This window comes from Paramormyrops kingsleyae, chromosome 14, assembly GCF_048594095.1.
Source record: "Paramormyrops kingsleyae isolate MSU_618 chromosome 14, PKINGS_0.4, whole genome shotgun sequence".
In the NCBI taxonomy this organism is placed as follows: domain Eukaryota; kingdom Metazoa; phylum Chordata; class Actinopteri; order Osteoglossiformes; family Mormyridae; genus Paramormyrops; species Paramormyrops kingsleyae.
Window position 1 is genome coordinate 3,623,988 of NC_132810.1, and position 26,830 is coordinate 3,650,817.

General features: G+C 41.7%; 1 gene segment (V, D, J or C); it reads right to left on the bottom strand.

The window, feature by feature from the left end:
* Positions 1-1,315: 1,315 nt before the first annotated feature.
* On the bottom strand, positions 1,316-4,358 carry LOC111852025 (T cell receptor beta variable 6-1-like). The segment is given in 4 exon segments: positions 1,316-1,638; positions 1,755-1,851; positions 3,981-4,141; positions 4,253-4,358. Coding segments are annotated over 4 exon segments (627 nt in total).
* Between the last annotated feature and the right edge of the window lie 22,472 nt (positions 4,359-26,830).

Below are 26,830 nucleotides of genomic sequence, written 5' to 3' on the forward strand. Positions count from 1 at the left end.
ATAACCAATGAGTTTTAAATCATTGTCTTTTTGTTGCTGGTACCACAATATCATATCGTAGCTTCTAATGTTATGGCTACAGTTGAATTTTACACGATCATTAGATTGGACCAAGAGAGCAGGAGGACTCTGATTAACTTTGTTGCTGAGTGAGAGCCCTGCAAAGACAGAAGAGATTAGAAGATGTCCATCCACACTGATTATCAAAGATCATCAAAGTAAAACATGTACAGGACTTTGTTACCTGTCACCCATAGAAAAATAAGAAGAATGTTATGTCTTTGGAACATGTTGACAGCAGAATTCTATACAGAGAGAAATGTCACTGACTTTGAATACTTCTGGCAGACAGGAAGTGACGTTACTGAATATAAATGGGTGACGCTGCTGACAGGAGTGTCTGCTTGTCACAGTCGTCACCACATCTGACACTCCGCAAATTCAGGAGGACAAAACAATAAATATGTAAGTTTAATATTCAATTAGCTAAGAATGAGGTGGTAACACTACATTGAATCTCTAAATGAATGTGTAAGAGTTTCTACCCCCAACAGATAATGTACAAACAAAAGAATATGATGTGCAGAAATAAACACATTTTTTTGTTTACTGTACGGCCAGAGGTACTGAAACTGCAAATAATATTGGGGTTTAATCAGTAATTAACAATCGTTTAGAAGCTCACACTTGTCAGAAGAAGAAATCTATTAAATCATTAGCTTACCTGAAATTTCAGTTTGTGAGATTTGAGTAACCTACAGTATATTTGATGTTGTAGTTGTAGCTTAATAAAGGTCCAGCCCAGTAAATACAGTGTATGTTCAGAACAACCAGGTTTAATTAACATTGGTTAATATCACCCATAATTACCCACCCTTAGCTAGTTGCAATGGCACAGGGAAATTCAGGAGACAATCCTGCAAGCATGCCCCCCCCCCCCCCTCCCCGCAAAGGGTTAGGTTTGTCGAGGGAACATGGGAGTCCTACACCAAAGGGGGTCTGTTACGAGGTGACGGTCCCTTAAGGCTGGCCATCCTCCAGTATAAACTTCAGACGCCCACATGTGTCTCTGGTTTCCCTTTCCCTATTCCCATGGCTTCATCCAGGTCAGGCTTTAAGCCCAGTTATGTTAGAATATCACTCTCTCCACTGGACTGACAGTCCATCCCTATATGTTTGCATTTAAGCATTTCACTCGACTACATTAAATTCAGAATGCTGTCACAGTGTTTCTGTAAGTTGTCTACTTGAGTTATAGACCCCCCAACAGGAGAGATTAAGTACTGCAACTTCATTCTTTTGTACAGCTGTGCAATCAGTCTGCATCACTGTGTTCACTCACTGCACAGAAATACACACCACTGTCTTCTGGCTTCACACTTTTTATTGTGAAAGATCCACTCTCAACGTTAGGTTTTTCAGCTTCATAATTGCTCTGGTCTAAATTCCCAAAGTCAGGTGTACTTCGAAAAGCTGTGAACACAATGAGCTGCATGTTCTCCCCTGGGCGCTGGTGGTACCAGTACATTTGGTTGTAAGTGAGATCCTTGTTGTGACTGCAGTTCATCTGGCTAGAATTCCCTATAGGAGCCCAGAGAATGGCTGGATTCTGTGTAACACCACTGCCTTCACCATGACCTGTAGGAAAATTAGTGTGAAATAATGAGAAATGTAAGAAATCCCATGACTTGTATAAGGTTATGTGGTATTTTTTTCTAAGTAAGTAATTTTAGCTCTAAATTTCATAACCTTACCTTTCCACCAAAGCAAAATGACTGCAAATATGACAACTCTGGCCGTATTCATCTTCTGAGAGGAAACAGAGAAACAACAAACAGCACTAACCAGGACCTGAGGGATGGAGGAAGTGATGGTGTGAGTTTAAAAAGAGGAGGATGAGCTTCCCCTTGTGTCTGGGTCCTACCAAGGTTTCATTCTCTCTCTGAGGGACTTTTTCTTTGCCATTGTAGCCTCAGGCTTGGTTTCTGGGGCCCTCAGGCCCAGGACTCAGTAAAGTGCTTTGTAATGAAAGTAACAAACTGTTTGTTTATGAAAGCCAGCTGATCTGTATGAACTGGCACTGAGTCAAAAAATCTGTAATGGTTTCGAGCACCTGTGTTACTCTTTCTGGTTTCAAAGATGACACAAGCAGCAAAGAGTTTTTGTAGAAGGGAGAGAGAATCTTCAGAACTGTGTATAACTTGCTGCACAAAAATACACGGCCGTGTGTACATCTGTTACGTTCGCAATATGGAGAGATGCTTCTTTGGTCCCATCTCCAGTTATTTCAAAATTTTTTTGATAGGCTTCTTCAGTAGTATTGGCTTTGTTCCAAACATTTCCTATGAGTTTTAAATCATTGTCTTTCTGTTGCTGGTACCACAGTATCATGTTGTAGCTTTGAATCTCATGGCTACATTTGAATTCGGCACGATCATTAGATTGGACCAAGAGAGCAGGAGGACTCTGATTAACTTTGTTGCTGAGTGAGAGCCCTGCAAAGACAGAAGAGATTAGAAGATGTCCATCCACACTGATTATCAAAGATGATCAAAGTAAAACATGTACAGGACTTTGTTACCTGTCACCCATAGAAAAATAAGAAGAATGTTATGTCTTTGGAACATGTTGACAGCAGAATTCTATACAGAGAGAAATGTCACTGACTTTGAATACTTCTGGCAGACAGGAAGTGACGTTACTGCATATAAATGGGTGAAGCTGCTGACAGGAGTGTCTGCTTGTCACAGTCGTCACCACATCTGACAACAGTCTAATAAAGGTCCAGCCCAATAAATACAGTGTATATACAGAACAACCAGGATTAATAAACACTGGTTAATATCACCCATAATGAGCCACCCTTAGCTAGTTGCAATGGCACAGGGAAATTCAGGAGACAATCCTGCAAGCATGCCCCCCCCCTCACAAAGGGTGAGGTTTGTTGAGGGAACATGGGAGTCCTACACCAAAGGGGGTCTGTTACGAGGTGACGGTCCCTTCAGGCTGGCCATCCTCCAGTATAAACTTCAGACGCCCACATGTGTGACTGGTTTCCCTTTCCCTATTCCCATGGCTTCATCCAGGTCAGGCTTTAAGCCCAGTTATGTTAGAATATCACTCTCTCCACTGGACTGACAGTCCATCCCTATATGTTTGCATTTAAGCATTTCACTCGACTACATTAAATTCAGAATGCTGTCACAGTGTTTCTGTAAGTTGTCTACTTGAGTTATAGACCCCCCAACAGGAGAGATTAAGTACTGCAACTTCATTCTTCTGTACAGCTGTGCAATCAGTCTGCATCACTGTGTTCACTCACTGCACAGAAATACACACCACTGTCTTCTGGCTTCAGATTTTTTATTGTGAAAGATCCACTCTCAACGTTAGGTTTTTCAGCTTCATAATTGCTCTGGTCTAAATTCCCAAAGTCAGGTGTACTTCGAAAAGCTGTAAACACAATGAGCTGCATGTTCTCCCCTGGGCGCTGGTGGTACCAGTACATTTGTATATAGCCAGCACCCTTTTTGTGGCTGCAGTTCATCTGTGAGTTTAAAAAGAGGAGGATGAGCTTCCCCTTGTGTCTGGGTCCTACCAAGGTTTCATTCTCTCTCTGAGGGACTTTTTCTTTGCCATTGTAGCCTCAGGTTTACACACTTGGGACCTCAGACCCAGGACCCAGTAAAATCCCTCTGACATATTAATGAAATTAATATGAAGTTAATTAAGTTACTGACAATTAAAGAAAATTTGTCGAGCTAGGATTTCAAGCGAGCGCAGATGTTCGGAGCTGAGTGTGGTTTTTGTAGAGCAGGGAGAGAACCTGCAGTACTGTGGTAACTGGCTGCACAGAAGTATATTGCAGTGTCTATATGCCTTGTTTTGAGAATGTGTAAAAATGCAGCCACCTCCCCATCTCCGCTCACATTGAAGTGTTCTTTATATGAATTTTCAAGGTATGGCGTCCTATAACTTACATAACCAATGAGATTTAAGGCATTGTCCTTCTCCAGCTTTTGGTACCACAATATAGTGTCATAGCTGGAAACTTTGTGCCTACAGGTAAATTCCAAAGTGACACCAGTCTGGTTTATCAAAGCATGAGGTGTCTGCTGGACTTTATTACTGAGCGAAAGCCCTGTGAAGAAGAGAGAGGACATTATAATATGCCGAGAACAGGCAAATGCAGTACCATTCTGTAAAATTCATCAAAAATTGTGTGCTCTTTAAATTAAATCTGTTTTTTTACCTGTCACCCAGAGAAGACCAGTGAAGTAGAGCAGTTTTTTGATCATTCTGACGCCTTGGTGCTCTAAAGAGACAAGCGGAGATGAACTGTGTGGGCAAGGAAATGATGTCAGAATGGATGAAGTCTGTCTAAATAGGTCCCCTTTACACCAGCATGTCACTTTCAGTTCTGTGTGTGATGCATTTTTTTCCAAGCCAGTGTCTAATCCCCCATGACTGCTGGGATTTTTATCTACTAACCTGTTAAATTATGTATCTTAATTTCTCTAGGCCACACTAATCAGTCTATAGGATTATTTATTTTAGTTACACACATCTGTGCTGAAAAATGTACAACATTTTCATTTTTATAATGGGTTTGTCTTCAAAAAAATTCAAGGTGTGAACTTATTTGTAATATTCATTAAATGATTTAGAATAAGACATGATTAGGAAAGGAGACTGGGCACGTTCCCCCTTACCTAAGAATAATATACCAGGAATAATATACCAGGAATAATATACCTTTAGCATAAGTCACAAGTACAATAAACATTCAATTAATATTGAATTAGTCCTCAGCACAAAGTCCTTATAAGATGAAATTATGTCATTAAACTTTAGTGCCCTTTTTTCATTCACACATCGGCTTAACAGTTCAGTAACCCAGGCTCAGTTCAATTAGTTTTCGCATAAAAAAAAATTGCTCCATGTAATCTCAGTTCTGTATCCATCCATCAATCCTTCCATCCATCCATCCATCCGTGCCGGGTGTGGTTGAGAAAAGTATGTGGTACACATACTAACTCCACACACACAATGGAGGCAACATTCAAACCCCCAACCCTGAACCCACCTATGATATGATATGAATATCATTTTTTACAAATTTCACGTGATTTATAAAATGTGGTTTATAAAGCATATAGCTGTCGTATGATATTCTGTTGCATGATCTGAACTCTCACCTACTGAGTTCTAATCGCAGATGAGTCTAATTAATTAAGACATACGCAGAATGCATGAAAGGCCAGCATGAAAAGCACTGACCTACTAAACCAAACTGATACAAATCTTAGTACTTTTTCTTGTTTCAAAGAGAAATAGCTCCCTCTAGAGGTGAGGTTGTTTTTTCTGCATGTAGTACACAAGTTCTAGATTATTGATACTCAAATAACTTCCAGCTGCATATACATACAAGCAAATGTCTCCAACCATTTGTCATTTTATCACTCTAAAAGTTACACTCTTAGTAATAGATTCACTAATCTGACATTTGTCTGTAGTGGAAAACTGGGTGTTTTACGTTGAGTGCAGAGAAGCATTATAGAGTTACATGCTTTAATATATCTGTCATATTTGTTGCATGTTATTAATGGTGAGTTTTCTTCTGGAGCAAGTAGGCCTTAACCTGTGAGTGAAGAATGCCAGTCACCAAGAAGTGTAGTCCTGACCAGCAGTACAGTAGAGAACATATAATATAATGGATTACAACAGAACATAAACGTTTATTGCCAACCATCAAATTAGTGAAGAATGTGTTTGATAAAATTCTGAGAGATATTCTTGCATAGAATAATGATGCAGAGTGACTGGAAGATATATATTACATAGAGAAAAAACACGCAAAACAATGAAAAGCAATGAGTAAAGCACACATTATATTCAAAATCAGTCAATATGGATATTTATATATGAACAGCTAGGAATTGATATATACATAAATATGAGTATTTAAACTAAAAGGGAAACAGAAATTAACAAAATATAAGGGTCTAAGAACAAAAACAGATGCATTGTGACAACATACCCAGAGAATGCACTGCTATTGTGTTTGCTTCTCAATGTGCTATTTTAACTGTCATACAGCAGGTACACATGTGGTTACAACTGTAAAAATGTGGCGATTGTGGTAATAGACAGGTGTGATGAGAACTGGTGTACTGCATACTGTATAAAAGACGTAGTTTGTGAAGAAAAGGGAGGTTGAATGAAGCGCTATTTAGTTGTGCGGTACAAAAACAAGTAGCCTATCGCTGTCCGCAGAGGTTATTTTTAGTTTTAGTTGTTAGTTGTTAGTACTGATTTGTCCACTTTCTTCCAAAGTGATGTCTTAATTTGTCATCTGGAAAGTCAATATTCTTATTACGGTATTCAAAGTAGGTGAAATGTCCATGGTTAGTTTCTCAGTATTGATAAACACAGTCATTGTTTATTTTATTGTGACCAAAACACATGGCGATTGCTCAGCTCCGTTACGCATAGACTGATTGCCATTCCTGCCAATACAATGGTAATAAAGGATTACTTTGAAACACATCGTAGCAAAGGGAGAAACATACATCAATACGCTGAACATTTAAATTGGAAGAATTTCAGAAGTGACATCAGTGAGTGACATTTTCAACAAACTCAGAACTATTACCAAACATCTTTCACGTCTTGGATCATTTCTCACTATCAAATGATAAAATTTCCTATGAAAATTTTAAAAGAATGATTGCATGACACCTGAACCTGCAATCACATAGTATCTCTAAACATGAACAAATACTGAAATTAATTTTAATCTAAAATGTTTTGTTTTTTTATATCCCTATTTTAATTTTTGATGTTACTGCTCCATCTAGCGGACATAATATGAACTTTTCGTGTGCAGTGAGTACTGGAGGGAGGTTTTTGAACAACTTTGTGGTGATTTTGAAACACTGTGTTTATAAGCAGCACAGAAATACACGCCACTGTCTTCTGGCTCCAGCGCTTTCACAGTGAACGTTCCATTCTTAGGTTCAGATTTTATAGCTTCATATTTACTTTTATTAGAATGACCATAGTCATGTGTGCCATATGCATTAGATATTACTATGAGCTCCATGTTTTGTCCTGGAAGTTGGCGAAACCAGTACATCTGATCATAGCTGGTGTCTGTATGTTCACACAGCATCTTCGCAGATTCATTTTGGCCTTTGCTCTTAAAATGCAGAGCTGGAGATTGTTTAACATCAAGTCCCTCATTGAAACCTATTGGGATAAAATGTATAGTAATGATTGCAAAGTATATTAGTTATCAAAGGTATTGTTAATTGAACAATATAAATATTTTTAAGCAAGTTATTACCTACCAGTCCAGCAAAATAGTGAAACAGTGATGCTGATCAGGCTAAGCATTGTAATCTAATGCTAGAGTTGGATGTGGAAATGATGTGCAAAAAAAAAAACAATGAACAAAAAGATCAGTGAACTCTCAAGAGGAAGTGACATCACAGCTATTTTTTATTCAGATACGTGTCTTGCTGCAGTGTCCTTAGTTTTAAGTTTGTATGTGCAGTATCTGTACTGTAAACATAGACATGTTACCATAACGTAATTTTTGTTCATGTTGTTGTGACCTATATTAGGGCAGCTTGCAGGTATTTCAAATTGATTTAAAGCGTCCATTTGAAAATGTTAACATTAGCTAATGTAATTTGCAGGTCTTTGTCTGCAAATTATGGCTGGTTGGAAGGTATTGTATACAAAAAAACAAATATATTATTATTATTATGGAATTATTATGCAGGTCTTATTATATCTGCAGTCACAGCACACAGAAGTATTATCAAAGCAAAATGCCTCAAGAATGCTAGTATGATTTTTCTTAAAATATTAAAATGTTTTAGTATTCTGCCTTAACTTGCTATTCTGATAACAATTTTGAATACTTATATTTCATAATATACACTCACCTAAAGGATTATTAGGAACACCATACTAATACGGTGTTTGACCCCCTTTCGCCTTCAGAACTGCCTTAATTCTACGTGCCATTGATTCAACAAGGTGCTGAAAGCATTCTTTAGAAATGTTGGCCCATATTGATAGGATAGCATCTTGCAGTTGATGGAGATTTGTGGGATGCACATCCAGGGCACGAAGCTCCCGTTCAACCACATCCCAAAGATGCTCTATTGGGTTGAGATCTGGTGACTGTGGGGGCCATTTTAGTACAGTGAACTCATTGTCATGTTCAAGAAACCAATTTGAAATGATTCGAGCTTTGTGACATGGTGCATTATCCTGCTGGAAGTAGCCATCAGAGGATGGGTACATGGTGATCATAAAGGGATGGACATGGTCAGAAACAATGCTCAGGTAGGCCGTGGCATTTAAACGATGCCCAATTGGCACTAAGGGGCCTAAAGTGTGCCAAGAAAACATCCCCCACACCATTACACCACCACCACCAGCCTGCACAGTGGTAACAAGACATGATGGATCCATGTTCTCATTCTGTTTTCGCCAAATTCTGACTCTACCATTTGAATGTATCAACAGAAATCGAGACTCATCAGACCAGGCAACATTTTTCCAGTCTTCAACTGTCCAATTTTGGTGAGCTCGTGCAAATTGTAGCCTCTTTTTCCTATTTGTAGTGGAGATGAGTGGTACGCGGTGGGGTCTTCTGCTGTTGTAGCCCATCCGCCTCAAGGTTGTGCGTGTTGTGGCTTCACAAATGCTTTGCTGCATACCTCGGTTGTAACGAGTGGTTATTTCAGTCAAAGTTGCTCTTCTATCAGCTTGAATCAGTCGGCACATTCTCCTCTGACCTCTAGCATCAACAAGGCATTTTCGCCCACAGGACTGCCGCATACTGGATGTTTTTCCCTTTGCACACCATTCTTTGTAAACCCTAGAAATGGTTGTGCGTGAAAATCCCAGTAACTGAGCAGATTGTGAAATACTCAGACCGGCCTGTCTGGCACCAACAACAATGCCACGCTCAAAATAGCTTAAATCACCTTTCTTTCCCATTCTGACATTCAGTTTGGAGTTCAGGAGATTGTCTTGACCAGGACCACACCCCTAAATGCATTGAAGCAACTGCCATGTGATTGGTTGATTAGATAATTTCATTAATGAGAAATTGAACAGGTGTTCCTAATAATCCTTTAGGTGAGTGTATGTCTGTCTTATACTGTTAAAGACATGATATGAACACATAGCCTACATTTCTCAGCAAAAAAAAAGGAAAAAAATGGTCCAAAGCTTAAGTGTGGTAATTGATTTTTTCCTGACTGTATATTTTGGGGGGGGGGTGGTGGTTGTCTGTCTTGGTCTCCACATGTTGCTAGGCACTGGTGCCGTTTCAGGTAAAGTAGGAGACCGAGTTGTCAAGTTTCTGTACTGGCTTGTGTGGCTTAGCTGGCTAAATGTCATCTGTCTTGGCCTCCATGTGTTGTTGGGATGGTGGTTGTGCATGGGGAGGAGAGGCTTGAACCCTGGTCCTGGGAGTGTGAGGCACTGTTGCTAACCACTACCCTACCAAGCTCCCCCCTCCTTTATTTTGATTTTGCCTGGATGTTCCTTCCTCACCATTAGTTAGGCACTGGTGCCGTTTCAGGTAAAGTAGGAGACCGAGTTGTTGAGTTTCTTTACTGGCTTGTGTGGCTTAGCTGGCTAAGTGTCTGTGCTTGTGATCAGAAGGTCATGGGTTCAAGCCCCACCTTTGGCCTGCCTGTTGATTTATAGGAAAAGAAGGGTTAAGGGTTGTGTATTATTATTATAAGTCTTGCTGCTCTCACACTTGTTTAATAATAAGGGGGGGGCCCTAAGTGTGGCAATTGATTTTTTCCTAACTGTATATTCTGGGGGGGGGGGGCCCTGAGGGTGGTGGTCATCTGTCTTGGCCTCCACATGTTGTTGGGGTGGTGGTTGTGCATGGGGAGGAGAGGCTTGAACCCTGGTCCTGGGAGTGTGAGGCACTGTTGCTAAGCACTACCCTACCAAGCCACCCCCCTCCTTTATTTTGATTTTGCCTGGAGGTTCCTTCCTCACCATTAGTTAGGCACTGGTGCCGTTTCAGGTAAAGTAGGAGACCGAGTTGTCAAATTTCTGTACTGGCTTGTGTGGCTTAGCTGGCTAAGTGTCTGTGCTTGTGATCAGAAGGTCATGGGTTCAAGCCCAGTCTTGGCCTGCCTGCTGGTTTATAGGAAAAGAAGGGTTAAGGTTTGTGTATTATTATTATAAGTCTTGCTGCTCTCACACTTGTTTAATAATAAGGTGGGGGCCCTAAGTGTGGCAATTGTTTTTTTCCTAACTGTATATTCTGGGGGGCCCTGAGGGTGGTGGTCATTTGTCTTGGCCTCCACATGTTGTTGGGGTGGTGGTTGTGCATGGGGAGGAGAGGCTTGAACCCTGGCCCTGGGAGTGTGAGGCACTGTTGCTAGCCACCCCCCTCCTTTATTTTGATTTTGCCTGGAGGTTCCTTCCTCACCATTAGTTAGGCACTGGTGCCGTTTCAGGTAAAGTAGGAGACCGAGTTGTCAAATTTCTGTACTGGCTTGTGTGGCTTAGCTGGCTAAGTGTCTGTGCTTGTGATCAGAAGGTCATGGGTTCAAGCCCAGTCTTGGCCTGCCTGCTGGTTTATAGGAAAAGAAGGGTTAAGGTTTGTGTATTATTATTATAAGTCTTGCTGCTCTCACACTTATTTAATAATAAGGTGGGGGCCCTAAGTGTGGCAATTGATTTTTTCCTAACTGTATATTCTGGGGGGGGGGGGGGGGGGGGGCCCTGAGGGTGGTGGTCATCTGTCTTGGCCTCCACATGTTGTTGGGGTGGTGGTTGTGCATGGGGAGGAGAGGCTTGAACCCTGGTCCTGGGAGTGTGAGGCACTGTTGCTAAGCACTACCCTACCAAGCCACCCCCCTCCTTTATTTTGATTTTGCCTGGAGGTTCCTTCCTCACCATTAGTTAGGCACTGGTGCCGTTTCAGGTAAAGTAGGAGACCGAGTTGTCAAATTTCTGTACTGGCTTGTGTGGCTTAGCTGGCTAAGTGTCTGTGCTTGTGATCAGAAGGTCATGGGTTCAAGCCCAGTCTTGGCCTGCCTGCTGGTTTATAGGAAAAGAAGGGTTAAGGTTTGTGTATTATTATTATAAGTCTTGCTGCTCTCACACTTGTTTAATAATAAGGTGGGGGCCCTAAGTGTGGCAATTGTTTTTTTCCTAACTGTATATTCTGGGGGGCCCTGAGGGTGGTGGTCATTTGTCTTGGCCTCCACATGTTGTTGGGGTGGTGGTTGTGCATGGGGAGGAGAGGCTTGAACCCTGGCCCTGGGAGTGTGAGGCACTGTTGCTAGCCACCCCCCTCCTTTATTTTGATTTTGCCTGGAGGTTCCTTCCTCACCATTAGTTAGGCACTGGTGCCGTTTCAGGTAAAGTAGGAGACCGAGTTGTCAAATTTCTGTACTGGCTTGTGTGGCTTAGCTGGCTAAGTGTCTGTGCTTGTGATCAGAAGGTCATGGGTTCAAGCCCAGTCTTGGCCTGCCTGCTGGTTTATAGGAAAAGAAGGGTTAAGGTTTGTGTATTATTATTATAAGTCTTGCTGCTCTCACACTTATTTAATAATAAGGTGGGGGCCCTAAGTGTGGCAATTGATTTTTTCCTAACTGTATATTCTGGGGGGGGGGGGGGGGGGGGGCCCTGAGGGTGGTGGTCATCTGTCTTGGCCTCCACATGTTGTTGGGGTGGTGGTTGTGCATGGGGAGGAGAGGCTTGAACCCTGGTCCTGGGAGTGTGAGGCACTGTTGCTAAGCACTACCCTACCAAGCCACCCCCCTCCTTTATTTTGATTTTGCCTGGAGGTTCCTTCCTCACCATTAGTTAGGCACTGGTGCCGTTTCAGGTAAAGTAGGAGACCGAGTTGTCAAATTTCTGTACTGGCTTGTGTGGCTTAGCTGGCTAAGTGTCTGTGCTTGTGATCAGAAGGTCATGGGTTCAAGCCCAGTCTTGGCCTGCCTGCTGGTTTATAGGAAAAGAAGGGTTAAGGTTTGTGTATTATTATTATAAGTCTTGCTGCTCTCACACTTGTTTAATAATAAGGTGGGGGCCCTAAGTGTGGCAATTGTTTTTTTCCTAACTGTATATTCTGGGGGGCCCTGAGGGTGGTGGTCATTTGTCTTGGCCTCCACATGTTGTTGGGGTGGTGGTTGTGCATGGGGAGGAGAGGCTTGAACCCTGGCCCTGGGAGTGTGAGGCACTGTTGCTAGCCACCCCCCTCCTTTATTTTGATTTTGCCTGGAGGTTCCTTCCTCACCATTAGTTAGGCACTGGTGCCGTTTCAGGTAAAGTAGGAGACCGAGTTGTCAAATTTCTGTACTGGCTTGTGTGGCTTAGCTGGCTAAGTGTCTGTGCTTGTGATCAGAAGGTCATGGGTTCAAGCCCAGTCTTGGCCTGCCTGCTGGTTTATAGGAAAAGAAGGGTTAAGGTTTGTGTATTATTATTATAAGTCTTGCTGCTCTCACACTTATTTAATAATAAGGTGGGGGCCCTAAGTGTGGCAATTGATTTTTTCCTAACTGTATATTCTGGGGGGGGGGGGGGGGGGGCCCTGAGGGTGGTGGTCATCTGTCTTGGCCTCCACATGTTGTTGGGGTGGTGGTTGTGCATGGGGAGGAGAGGCTTGAACCCTGGTCCTGGGAGTGTGAGGCACTGTTGCTAAGCACTACCCTACCAAGCCACCCCCCTCCTTTATTTTGATTTTGCCTGGAGGTTCCTTCCTCACCATTAGTTAGGCACTGGTGCCGTTTCAGGTAAAGTAGGAGACCGAGTTGTCAAATTTCTGTACTGGCTTGTGTGGCTTAGCTGGCTAAGTGTCTGTGCTTGTGATCAGAAGGTCATGGGTTCAAGCCCAGTCTTGGCCTGCCTGCTGGTTTATAGGAAAAGAAGGGTTAAGGTTTGTGTATTATTATTATAAGTCTTGCTGCTCTCACACTTATTTAATAATAAGGTGGGGGCCCTAAGTGTGGCAATTGATTTTTTCCTAACTGTATATTCTGGGGGGCCCTGAGGGTGGTGGTCATCTGTCTTGGCCTCCACATGTTGTTGGGGTGGTGGTTGTGCATGGGGAGGAGAGGCTTGAACCCTGGTCCTGGGAGTGTGAGGCACTGTTGCTAAGCACTACCCTACCAAGCCACCCCCCTCCTTTATTTTGATTTTGCCTGGAGGTTCCTTCCTCACCATTAGTTAGGCACTGGTGCCGTTTCAGGTAAAGTAGGAGACCGAGTTGTCAAATTTCTGTACTGGCTTGTGTGGCTTAGCTGGCTAAGTGTCTGTGCTTGTGATCAGAAGGTCATGGGTTCAAGCCCAGTCTTGGCCTGCCTGCTGGTTTATAGGAAAAGAAGGGTTAAGGTTTGTGTATTATTATTATAAGTCTTGCTGCTCTCACACTTATTTAATAATAAGGTGGGGGCCCTAAGTGTGGCAATTGATTTTTTCCTAACTGTATATTCTGGGGGGCCCTGAGGGTGGTGGTCATCTGTCTTGGCCTCCACATGTTGTTGGGGTGGTGGTTGTGCATGGGGAGGAGAGGCTTGAACCCTGGTCCTGGGAGTGTGAGGCACTGTTGCTAACCACTACCCTACCAAGCCACCCCCCTCCTTTATTTTGATTTTGCCTGGAGGTTCCTTCCTCACCATTAGTTAGGCACTGGTGCCGTTTCAGGTAAAGTAGGAGACCGAGTTGTCAAATTTCTGTACTGGCTTGTGTGGCTTAGCTGGCTAAGTGTCTGTGCTTGTGATCAGAAGGTCATGGGTTCAAGCCCAGTCTTGGCCTGCCTGCTGGTTTATAGGAAAAGAAGGGTTAAGGTTTGTGTATTATTATTATAAGTCTTGCTGCTCTCACACTTATTTAATAATAAGGTGGGGGCCCTAAGTGTGGCAATTGATTTTTTCCTAACTGTATATTCTGGGGGGCCCTGAGGGTGGTGGTCATCTGTCTTGGCCTCCACATGTTGTTGGGGTGGTGGTTGTGCATGGGGAGGAGAGGCTTGAACCCTGGCCCTGGGAGTGTGAGGCACTGTTGCTAACCACTACCCTACCAAGCCACCCCCCTCCTTTATTTTGATTTTGCCTGGAGGTTCCTTCCTCACCATTAGTTAGGCACTGGTGCCGTTTCAGGTAAAGTAGGAGACCGAGTTGTCAAATTTCTGTACTGGCTTGTGTGGCTTAGCTGGCTAAGGGTCTGTGCTTGTGATTAGAAGGTCATGGGTTCAAGCCCAGCCTTGGCCTGCCTGTTGGTTTATATGAAAAGAAGGGTTGTGTATTATTATTATAAGTCTTGCTGCTCTCACACTTATTTAATAATAAGGTGGGGGCCCTAAGTGCGGCAATTGATTTTTTCCTAACTGTATATTCTGGGGGGGGGGGGGGGCCCTGAGGGTGGTGGTCATCTGTCTTGGCCTCCACATGTTGTTGGGGTGGTGGTTGGGCATGGGGAGGAGAGGCTTGAACCCTGGCCCTGGGAGTGTGAGGCACTGTTGCTAACCACTACCCTACCAAGCCACCCCCCTCCTTTATTTTGATTTTGCCTGGAGGTTCCTTCCTCACCATTAGTTAGGCACTGGTGCCGTTTCAGGTAAAGTAGGAGACCGAGTTGTCAAATTTCTGTACTGGCTTGTGTGGCTTAGCTGGCTAAGTGTCTGTGCTTGTGATCAGAAGGTCATGGGTTCAAGCCCAGTCTTGGCCTGCCTGCTGGTTTATAGGAAAAGAAGGGTTAAGGTTTGTGTATTATTATAAGTCTTGCTGCTCTCACACTTGTTTAATAATAAGGTGGGGGCCCTAAGTGTGGCAATTGTTTTTTTCCTAACTGTATATTCTGGGGGGCCCTGAGGGTGGTGGTCATCTGTCTTGGCCTCCACATGTTGTTGGGGTGGTGGTTGTGCATGGGGAGGAGAGGCTTGAACCCTGGCCCTGGGAGTGTGAGGCACTGTTGCTAACCACTACCCTACCAAGCCACCCCCCTCCTTTATTTTGATTTTGCCTGGAGGTTCCTTCCTCACCATTAGTTAGGCACTGGTGCCGTTTCAGGTAAAGTAGGAGACCGAGTTGTCAAATTTCTGTACTGGCTTGTGTGGCTTAGCTGGCTAAGTGTCTGTGCTTGTGATCAGAAGGTCATGGGTTCAAGCCCAGCCTTGGCCTGCCTGTTGGTTTATATGAAAAGAAGGGTTGTGTATTATTATTATAAGTCTTGCTGCTCTCACACTTATTTAATAATAAGGTGGGGGCCCTAAGTGTGGCAATTGATTTTTTCCTAACTGTATATTCTGGGGGGGGGGGGGGGCCCTGAGGGTGGTGGTCATCTGTCTTGGCCTCCACATGTTGTTGGGGTGGTGGTTGTGCATGGGGAGGAGAGGCTTGAACCCTGGTCCTGGGAGTGTGAGGCACTGTTGCTAACCACTACCCTACCAAGCCACCCCCATCCTTTATTTTGATTTTGCCTGGAGGTTCCTTCCTCACCATTAGTTAGGCACTGGTGCCGTTTCAGGTAAAGTAGGAGACCGAGTTGTCAAATTTCTGTACTGGCTTGTGTGGCTTAGCTGGCTAAGTGTCTGTGCTTGTGATCAGAAGGTCATGGGTTCAAGCCCAGTCTTGGCCTGCCTGCTGGTTTATAGGAAAAGAAGGGTTAAGGTTTGTGTATTATTATTATAAGTCTTGCTGCTCTCACACTTATTTAATAATAAGGTGGGGGCCCTAAGTGTGGCAATTGATTTTTTCCTAACTGTATATTCTGGGGGGCCCTGAGGGTGGTGGTCATCTGTCTTGGCCTCCACATGTTGTTGGGGTGGTGGTTGTGCATGGGGAGGAGAGGCTTGAACCCTGGTCCTGGGAGTGTGAGGCACTGTTGCTAACCACTACCCTACCAAGCCACCCCCCTCCTTTATTTTGATTTTGCCTGGAGGTTCCTTCCTCACCATTAGTTAGGCACTGGTGCCGTTTCAGGTAAAGTAGGAGACCGAGTTGTCAAATTTCTGTACTGGCTTGTGTGGCTTAGCTGGCTAAGTGTCTGTGCTTGTGATCAGAAGGTCATGGGTTCAAGCCCAGCCTTGGCCTGCCTGTTGGTTTATAGGAAAAGAAGGGTTGTGTATTATTATTATAAGTCTTGCTGCTCTCACACTTATTTAATAATAAGGTGGGGGCCCTAAGTGTGGCAATTGTTTTTTTCCTAACTGTATATTCTGGGGGGGGGGGGGGGCTGAGGGTGGTGGTCATTTGTCTTGGCCTCTACATGTTGTTGGGGTGGCTTGAACCCTGGTCCTGGGAGTGTGAGGCACTGTTGCTAACCACTACCCTACCAAGCCACCCCCCTCCTTTATTTTGATTTTGCCTGGAGGTTCCTTCCTCACCATTAGTTAGGCACTGGTGCCGTTTCAGGTAAAGTAGGAGACCGAGTTGTCAAATTTCTGTACTGGCTTGTGTGGCTTAGCTGGCTAAGTGTCTGTGCTTGTGATCAGAAGGTCATGGGTTCAAGCCCAGTCTTGGCCTGCCTGCTGGTTTATAGGAAAAGAAGGGTTAAGGTTTGTGTATTATTATTATAAGTCTTGCTGCTCTCACACTTGTTTAATAATAAGGTGGGGGCCCTAAGTGTGGCAATTGTTTTTTTCCTAACTGTATATTCTGGGGGGCCCTGAGGGTGGTGGTCATCTGTCTTGGCCTCCACATGTTGTTGGGGTGGTGGTTGTGCATGGGGAGGAGAGGCTTGAACCCTGGTCCTGGGAGTGTGAGGCACTGTTGCTAACCACTACCCTACCAAGCCACCCCCCTCCTTTATTTTGATTTTGCCTGGAGGTTCCTTCCTCACCATTAGTTAGGCACTGGTGCCGTTTCAGGTAAAGTAGGAGACCGAGTTGTCAAATTTCTGTACTGGCTTGTGTGGCTTAGCTGGCTAAGTGTCTGTGCTTGTGATCAGAAGGTCATGGGTTCAAGCCCAGCCTTGGCCTGCCTGTTGGTTTATAGGAAAAGAAGGGTTGTGTATTATTATTATAAGTCTTGCTGCTCTCACACTTATTTAATAATAAGGTGGGGGCCCTAAGTGTGGCAATTGTTTTTTTCCTAACTGTATATTCTGGGGGGGGGGGGGGCTGAGGGTGGTGGTCATTTGTCTTGGCCTCTACATGTTGTTGGGGTGGCTTGAACCCTGGTCCTGGGAGTGTGAGGCACTGTTGCTAACCACTACCCTACCAAGCCACCCCCCTCCTTTATTTTGATTTTGCCTGGAGGTTCCTTCCTCACCATTAGTTAGGCACTGGTGCCGTTTCAGGTAAAGTAGGAGACCGAGTTGTCAAGTTTCTGTACTGGCTTGTGTGGCTTAGCTGGCTAAGTGTCTGTGCTTGTGATCAGAAGGTCATGGGTTCAAGCCCAGCCTTGGCCTGCCTGCTGGTTTATAGGAAAAGAAGGGTTAAGGGTTGTGTATTATTATTATAAGTCTTGCTGCTCTCACACTTGTTTAATGTTGTAAAATTAGGGTTTGGCCCATTTTTTGCTCTGGGGGGGTATATACATGTAATACATGTAACAGATGCATTTACACAGACATGCCGAGTATAGTGGTGCATGATGCTGGTCAGCAAGCAAGAATACAGAAATGTACTGTGGAAAAGAAACGTCACTGATGTTTGCTGTGAAATTCAGGAAGAATTCCTTTATGTGACATATGTCGAATATTGTACTGCCATATTAAAATAGTGATGGCAGGGGTTTGATTCTCACGTTTGACTTTGAAAGCTGCACATACATGGTTCTCTGTCATTTCCAGCTACCTTTCCCTGATTATTGAACCTCGCGGTAAAAGCCAGCCAATAGGACGGCAAATGATCTAGAACCATGTTTTTGCAACCTGGTTCTTGGGGAACCCCAGACAGTCAGTGTTTTTGCTCCCTGCTGGGAGCTGGGAGGGAGCAAAAACGTGGACTGGCTGGGGTTCCTCAAGGACCGGGTCGGGTAACACTGCACTAGAAGTGTAGGGTAGGGTGACCACCTAATCCATGTCAGGAGGGACACTATGAGCTACAACAGGATTTGTAAACTACCATTTCATACATTTCAATTAAAAGGACCAGGATTTCACTGAAGCACTGGGTTCTTGCCGTATGCTGATTGGTCAGTCTCCTATAATCATGCATATGTGTCAGTAATGTTAATGCGAAACAGCTGGATGAGGCTTTCAATCTAGGAACTAACCAAACATTTTAGCAGAGCACAGAATCCTTTCAGCTTTAAAGTAGTTCGTAAAAGCTGAAGTAGCTCATAGTGTCCCTCCTGACATGGATTAGGTGGTCACCCTAGTGTAAGGGTAGAAATTTATACCTGGACCCGAATATTTCTGATAAGCCAAGGAAATACACCAATTACACACATGATAACAATATTCTGCAGACAACTGCATGCAAGTGGAAAGGCAACAAAACCAAGCAACATTGAAACCAGTATTTACCAGCCTGCTACATACACTACAGCAGGTGCAGATTCATTACGAAGTTCAGAATCACTGCATTTCTTCCTCAGTAAGGATACCGGGCAATTGACCCACTACATGCTGTTCAGAGTTTATAAGGATGTTTTTGTTTTTTTTCTGAAACTCACACACATTAGAGTTTGAATGAATGAATGAATGAATGAATGAGTAGGAAATGGTGTTCAGAACTAATGAAAAATACAGGATCCTTATGGAATGTGTTGACTCATTATGGATAACTGAGCCAAATGTGTTGCTGTTAGTGCGTTGGCTGTAGGAAGAAGGCATGAGAGAGATCTGTACTGAGTAATGCAGTTATGTCATATGATGTGACCCTTTTCTGGGATAAATCTGTTGATTGGCTTGAATTGTGCACAGAGGATTCTCATCCTTTTACACTTTTTCACACACTTTTACACTTTTTCACACACACGCACACACACAAACACACCAACCTGTACTTATATCTTTGTGAGGACCATCTATTTGTTTCTATGGGCAACACCCTCATCCCAGCAATGGCAGCCCCAGCAACCCTGGACCAGTACTGTTTACATGTCGGGAATTTCCAAATCAACATATGCCAAGTGGTGTACTGCATGTTGAACCATGGCTGCACTGTTGGTACTGATATGCTTAAATAGAGGAGTACTGCAAGCCAAACCACTGACGATAATGAGACTTTACTCCTTCACAAACGGCGATAATGAGACTTTACTCCTTCACAAACGGCGATAATGAGACTTTACTCCTTCACAAACGGCGATAATGAGACTTTACTCCTTCACAAACGGCGATAATGAGACTTTACTCCTTCACAAACGGCGATAATGAGACTTTACTCCTTCACAAACGGCATGCTTGAGCATCCAACCCACACGTTTTCGTGACACAGTCAGATGCCTCATCAAGAATAACATCTGACAGATACAAAAGGTTTTCATTATCAGACTTGGACTTTGGAAAAAAAATTTACAGGTCTACTTAATTGTGTAGTAAAGTTCTGTGGCTGTTACTCAATTTTCTTTATTTTTCCAAAATAAAGAGTGGGTTCTTACTTTAAAAAAAAAAAAAAAAAAAAAAAAAAAAAAGCTGATTTTACCCTTTACCGAAGATTTGTCTTCTCGTAACAAATTATTTGCTTGTTAAAGATAGATTCAACAACATAAAAACCATACCTCTAATATGGTTCAATATTAATTGTTTGTTCACTGTGTGATGCTTTTAAGTACCTTGTTAAAAATTTCTTTTTGTTCTAAAACCAGACTAGACTAAAAAGTTCAATGTATTATTTGTACATTTGTAACTACTGAACAATGAAAATGTCAGTGTTATTCATACTGCAATGCTATTCACACTGCAATGCTATTCATACTGCAATGAACAAACAAATGTCAATGCTATTCATACTGCAAGAAAGGAATGAAAATTACCACATAAAAAGAATATAAAATAAAAGCATATGTTGACTACATATGACTATTTATATATTTTGTAGATATAAGACAGCTCAGACCACAGAAAAACCATTTCATCTTCTGCGATATATGTAACACTGCCCTCTGGTGTTAAACTGAGAGAATTTCATCTTCAGCATTTCAGTCATTTTTTTTGGTAGTTCTTGTAGCCACAATATTCATGTTTGCCTTACATTTATTATGGTCATATGACAATTCTACAGATTTTATTCAATTCTATAGAAGTATAGGTAGTCGTGTTTATTAAGGGTCCAAAGCACGTAGTGCTATGGAACCTTATTGTTTTTGTTAGGATTATTATTATTTTTTTTATTTTTATTAAGGGTCCAAAGCATGAAATGCTTATGGACCATTATTGTTTTTCTTAGGATTTTTCTCTTTTATTATTATTATTAAGGGTCCAAAGGACGAAGTCCTTATGGACCATTATTGTTTTTCTTATGATTTTTCTCTTTTATTAAGGGTCCAAAGGACGAAGTCCTTATGGACCATTATTGTTTTTCTTAGGATTTTTCTCTTTTATTATTATTATTATTATTATTATTATTATTATTATTATTTTTCGCGCCCTAAAACTGAATGCACAGCCTAAACCGTAAGTGCTAGACCAACCAAACTTGGTAATATGATGTCAATTCCTACCCGCTACTCAGATTCTCCGACCCAGGCCTGTCAGCCAGATGGGGGCGCTCTAGCGCCCCCCAACGCGTTTCAGTCCATATCTCCTGTCCTATTAGTCCTATAATTGAAATTATTTTTTCTACTGATACAGACAGCTTTGCTCTACCAACTGGCTATTTGGACTATGAAGCTCCGCCTACTTAGATTTTTTGCTAATTTGCATAATTTGTGAAAGTGACTTCTGCCTTCAAGTCCTACACTATTTGACCAAATCAGACAAGTGTGGTGTCGAACCGATCAGTCCACTGAGCTGATCAAAAGATATACAAGAAAGTCTGACATTTGTCTATTTTATGGCCACTAGCCACGCCCAAATCCCACCTAAATTTGGCCTATTTCAGTCTGACTGCTATAACTTCTCCATACCTTAGCCTACCTGCACCAAACTTACAATCCAACCTCCCTGCTCTATTATGGGGTCACCATACAATGCGGCCCACATTTCGTCAATAGGGGGCGCTACAACTGAAAACTGCCAATATCTGCTGACTGCCTTGACCAATCTAATTGAAATTTGGCAGATATGTACTACGTACAAGCCTGAGGTCAGACAAGTATCATGGCAGTCATTAGTTGTAAAATCCTGGCCACCATTAGCCAATCAAAATCAACCAGCCATTTGACTGGCTAAACAATGAGCAATCCAAACCAAATTTGGGTTCTACATTTGTCCTCTGACCCTGAGCCCACCCTGTAAAGGACATGTCAGTCTGCCATATGGGGGCGCTACAGCGCATTTCTGCCTATTTCTCCTGAACTGTTAATTATAAAATTGACAATTGTTGCTTAAGCTATCCACTAGCTCATGACAAATTTAATGGCATAAAGAACTTCATCATATCTCTTGCCATTTTTGCCTATTTTGTAAAAGTCTTAAAACAGTACTTTTTCTTATCCTCCTAGGATTTTCACCAAACCTACACAAATCTGGTATCATTTAAATCAGGAGACAGTCCCTATATAAAATTATTAAAAAAATCATAAACTTTCCATGAGGTACGGCCACCAGCCACACCCAAACCATAGTGGTGCCACACCCATTTCAATCAGACAGCTATATCTCAGGCCTGCCTCAACCAATCATCATCAAACTTAAATATTTAATGTAGGATATTACTGGAGAAGGGCCCTCCAAATTTGGTGCCGATCAGTCAAACGGGGGTGCTACAGCCATATAACATCACTGTATAAACTGCAAAATCAGCTCAACTTACATTTATCTAATTTTTGATCCAGTGACATATTACTGGTTAAAATCTTTTGCCCTGCAAGTTCTGTGAGTCATGTCAAATCAAGAAATATGCAATGTCCCATGATAGTCATTTGCATTCCCTTGTCATATTTAAAAACTTAATTAATAACATATTACTGTAACTACTGCAATGTCCAGCCTAAGTAGGTCAATCTGGTAGTAGAAAAATCAGGACACTGCCCATATGTATAATTTATAAAGATAACTTCACTTGCCTGTACAGTATAGCCACCAGCCACACTGAACCTACAGCATTTCCATGCTCATTTCAATCAAACAGCTAAATCAGAGGAAATCTTCATCTGATCATCACCAAATTTGACCCACTAATGTAGCACTGCACCTCAGACAGACCCTCCAAATTTGGTGCCGATCGGTCAAATGGGGGTGCTACAGCTACTGTTCATATATGTCTAAGACCCACCTTAGCAAATTCAGCTGAAATGTCCTTCTTTCTCATAAATCCTTCAAATAATTGTTACCTTTCCCTACACCTTAGTCCATATTTTTAAGTTCCTTTCATTTTTCACCAATTTGCCTTATACAACACTATCAGACTTCATTTACAAATGAGAAGGTCAGAAAGCATTTAATATCATTTCTAAAATGGAGCGCTGACTCCACCTGCTGGCCACAACATTTCCATTCCCATTTAATTCAAACAGCTAAATCTCAGGCATGCTTCATCCGATTCTTACAAAATTTGATTCACTTCTGTATGACTGGACTACAGACAGATCTTCCAAGTTTGGTGGTGATCAGTCAATCTGGAGCGGTACAGCCACTGTCCTGGTTTGTCTAATACCTACCTTGGCTAATTCAGCTGAAATTTCTTTCATAATACTTTCAAGGAATTAACTTTCCCTTCACCTCAGTCCATATTTTTAAGCTCCTTTCATTTTTCTGCTATTTGACTTATAGAAAATTATCAGATTTTATTTATAAGCCAGGCAGTATATATTGCAGATTTTTCACTTTTTTGTATTAAATTGGCCAGTAGGTGGAGATGGTGCTCTATTTATATTGCAGTTTTTTAGATTTTTTTTATACATTAGCCAGCAGGTGGTGTTCGTCCTGTATTTCATTAATGGCATTAAATTCTTTCAGGGCTTCTTATGTCTAGAAGAATACTTTACAAATGCAGAAAGCCACTGTTGTTTTCTTTAATATACAAGACAGCATGTGTTCACTGAGGTACTATAAAGTAAGCTTAACTTGTATGATCTAGACTTAAAATATTAGGTATGCAGGTGCCTATTTCTACCGTCTACTTAGACCATCTGACACAAAAAACAAATTCTTTTGGGCTGAGGCACTTCAGCAAATGGTTATATATTGTATCTTATATTGTTGTACTATGGCTGCTTCTGCTAATGGCAGTAGTCAAACTGCCACACCAGGGACTGCATGCTACCAATTATCAAATGTAGCGCTAACTCCACCTGCTGGCCTCACCATTTCCATACCGAATTCATCAAGTCTGCTTAACCTCATTGATACTTCGTCGAATTCTCACAAAATTTGACTCACTTCTGTAGCACTGGACTATGAATAGACCATCTAACTTTGGTGACATTCGGTAAAACGGGGGCGCTTCTGCCACTGTCAAAATATACTAATAGTTAATGCAGCTGAAATTTCTTTATTTTTCATCAAACCTTCAAAGATTATTGACATTTTCATTTCATTTCACTTTTAGAAATGTATCAAAGTTCAGAGTTACTTCAGGCTGTGTACAGTGCAACAATTGCAATTTCTTCCAACAGCTAGTCACCACATGTCCCATCTGTTTCTCATCTACCATATTCCCTTTATCGTACCTTAATCAACATATCAAAGTCAATGTTCAAAATGACAGGTATTATCTTATCATAGAAGGATTTCCTACTTTCTGACTATTTAACTGCATTGGCCATCAGTTACAGTCCGTACTTCATTTCCAATTTAGCCACTGTCTTAATATGTCAAAGACCAACCTTGGTTAATGCAGCTGACATCTCCTTATTGTATATATAAACATTTAAATATTAATCACCTTTCCCTTCATCTAAGTCCATATTTTTAATCTGCTTATACAATCCTGCCATTTGACTTTTAGGAATCTATCAAACTTCAATGTTACTTTAGCCTGTGTACACTGTAGCAATTTCAATATTTCTCTAAAAGCTAGTCACCATATTTCCCTTCTGTCTCTCATTTACCATTTTCCTACTTTCTGACTATTTAAATGCATTGGCCATCAGTTACAGTCTGTACTTCATTTCCAATTTAGCCACTGTCATAATATGTCTAAGATCAACCTAGGTTAATGCAGCTGACATCTGTTTATTGTTTATTTAAACATTTAAATATTAATCACCTTTCCCTTCATCTAAGTCCATATTTTTAATCCGCTTATATTTTCCTGGCATTTGACTTTCAGAAATCTATCAAACTTCAATGTTTATTCAAGATGTGTATGCTGCAGCAATTGCAATTGTTTCAAACAGCTACTCACCACATTTCCCTTCTGTTTCCCATCTATCCTTTTCCCTTTATCAAACATTGATGAACATTTCTACAGTAATGTTTAAATGCTAGGTATCACATTTCATTGTTGCATGTCCTATTTTCTGACTATTTCAATGCATTGGCCATCAGTTACAGTCTGTACTTCATTTACAATAATTAGTGAACTTCTAATTTTATGCCATTCACTTCTTTCCTCTTCATTGCTTCTTTCCATTAGCTTTGGACCCGATTGTCACTGCTTGCAGTTATTAAGGGTCCAAAGGACGAAGTCCTTATGGACCATTATTGTTTTTCTTAGGATTTTTCTCTTTTATTATTATTATTATTATTATTTTTCGCGCCCTAAAACTGAATGCACAGCCTAAACCGTAAGTGCTAGACCAACCAAACTTGGTAATATGATGTCAATTCCTACCCGCTACTCAGATTCTCTGACCCAGGCCTGTCAGCCAGATGGGGGCGCTCTAGCGCCCCCCAACGCGTTTCAGTTCATAGCTCCTGTCCTATTAGTCCTATAATTGAAATTATTTTTTCTGCTGATACAGACAGCTTTGCTCTACCAACTGGCTATTTGGACTATGAAGCTCCGCCTACTTAGATTTTTTGCTAATTTGCATAATTTGTGAAACTGACTTCTGCCTTCAAGTCCTACAATATTGGACCAAATCAGACAAATGAGGTGTCAAACCGATCAGTCCACTTAGCTGATCAAAATAGATTCAAGAAAGTCTGACATTTTTCTATTTTATGGCCACTAGCCATGCCCAAATCCCACCTAAATTTGGCCTATTTCAGTCTGAATGCTATAACTTCTCCATACCTTAGCCTACCTGAACCAAACTTACAATCCAACCTTCCTGCTCTATTATGGGGTCACCATACAATGCGGCCCACATTTCGTCAATAGGGGGCGCTACAACTGAAAACTGGCAATATCTCCTGACTGCCTTGACCAATCTAATTGAAATTTGGCAGATATGTACTACGTAAAAGCCTGAGGTCAGACAAGTATCATGGCAGTCATTAGTTGTAAAATCCTGGCCACCATTAGCCAATCAAAATCAAGCAGCCATTTGACTGGCTAAACAATGAGCAATCCAAACCAAATTTGGGTTGTACATTTGTCCTCTGACCCTGAGCCCACCCTGTAAAGGACATGTCAGTCTGCCATATGGGGGCGCTACAGCGCATTTCTGCCTATTTCTCCTGAACTGTTAATTATAAAATTGACAATTGTTGCTTAAGCTATCCACTAGCTCATGACAAATTTAATGTTATAAAGAACTTCATCATTTCTCTTGCCATTTTTGCCTATTTTGTAAAAGTCTTAAAACAGTACTTTTACTTATCCTCCTAGGATTTTCACCAAACCTACACAAATCTGGTATCATTTAAATCAGGAGACAGTCCCTATATAAAATTATTAAAAAAATCATAAACTTTCCATGAGGTATGGCCACCAGCCACACCCAAACCATAGTGGTGCCACACCCATTTCAATCAGACAGCTATATCTCAGGCCTGCCTCAACCAATCATCATCAAACTTAAATATATAATGTAGGATATTACTGGAGAAGGGCCCTCCAAATTTGGTGCCGATCAGTCAAACGGGGGTGCTACAGCCATATAACATCACTGTATAAACTGCAAAATCAGCTCAACTTACATTTATCTAATTTTTGATCCAGTGACATATTACTGGTTAAAATCTTTTGCCCTGCCAGTTCTGTGAGTCATGTCAAATCAAGAAATATGCAATGTCCCATGATAGTCATTTGCATTCCCTTGTCATATTTAAAAACTTAATTAATAACATATTACTGTAACTACTGCAATGTCCAGCCTAAGTAGGTCAATCTGGTAGTAGAAAAATCAGGACACTGCCCATATGTATAATTTATAAAGATAACTTCACTTGCCTGTACAGTATAGCCACCAGCCACACTGAACCTACAGCATTTCCATGCTCATTTCAATCAAACAGCTAAATCAGAGGAAATCTTCATCTGATCATCACCAAATTTGACCCACTAATGTAGCACTGCACCTCAGACAGACCCTCCAAATTTGGTGCCGATCGGTAAAATGGGGGTGCTACAGCTACTGTTCATATATGTCTAAGACCCACCTTAGCAAATTCAGCTGAAATGTCCTTCTTTCTCATAAATCCTTCAAAGAATTGTTACCTTTCCCTACACCTTAGTCCATATTTTTAAGTTCCTTTCATTTTTCACCAATTTGCCTTATACAACACTATCAGACTTCATTTACAAATGAGAAGGTCAGAAAGCATTTAATATCATTTCTAAAATGGAGCGCTGACTCCACCTGCTGGCCACAACATTTCCATTCCCATTTAATTCAAACAGCTAAATCTCAGGCATGCTTCATCCGATTCTTACAAAATTTGA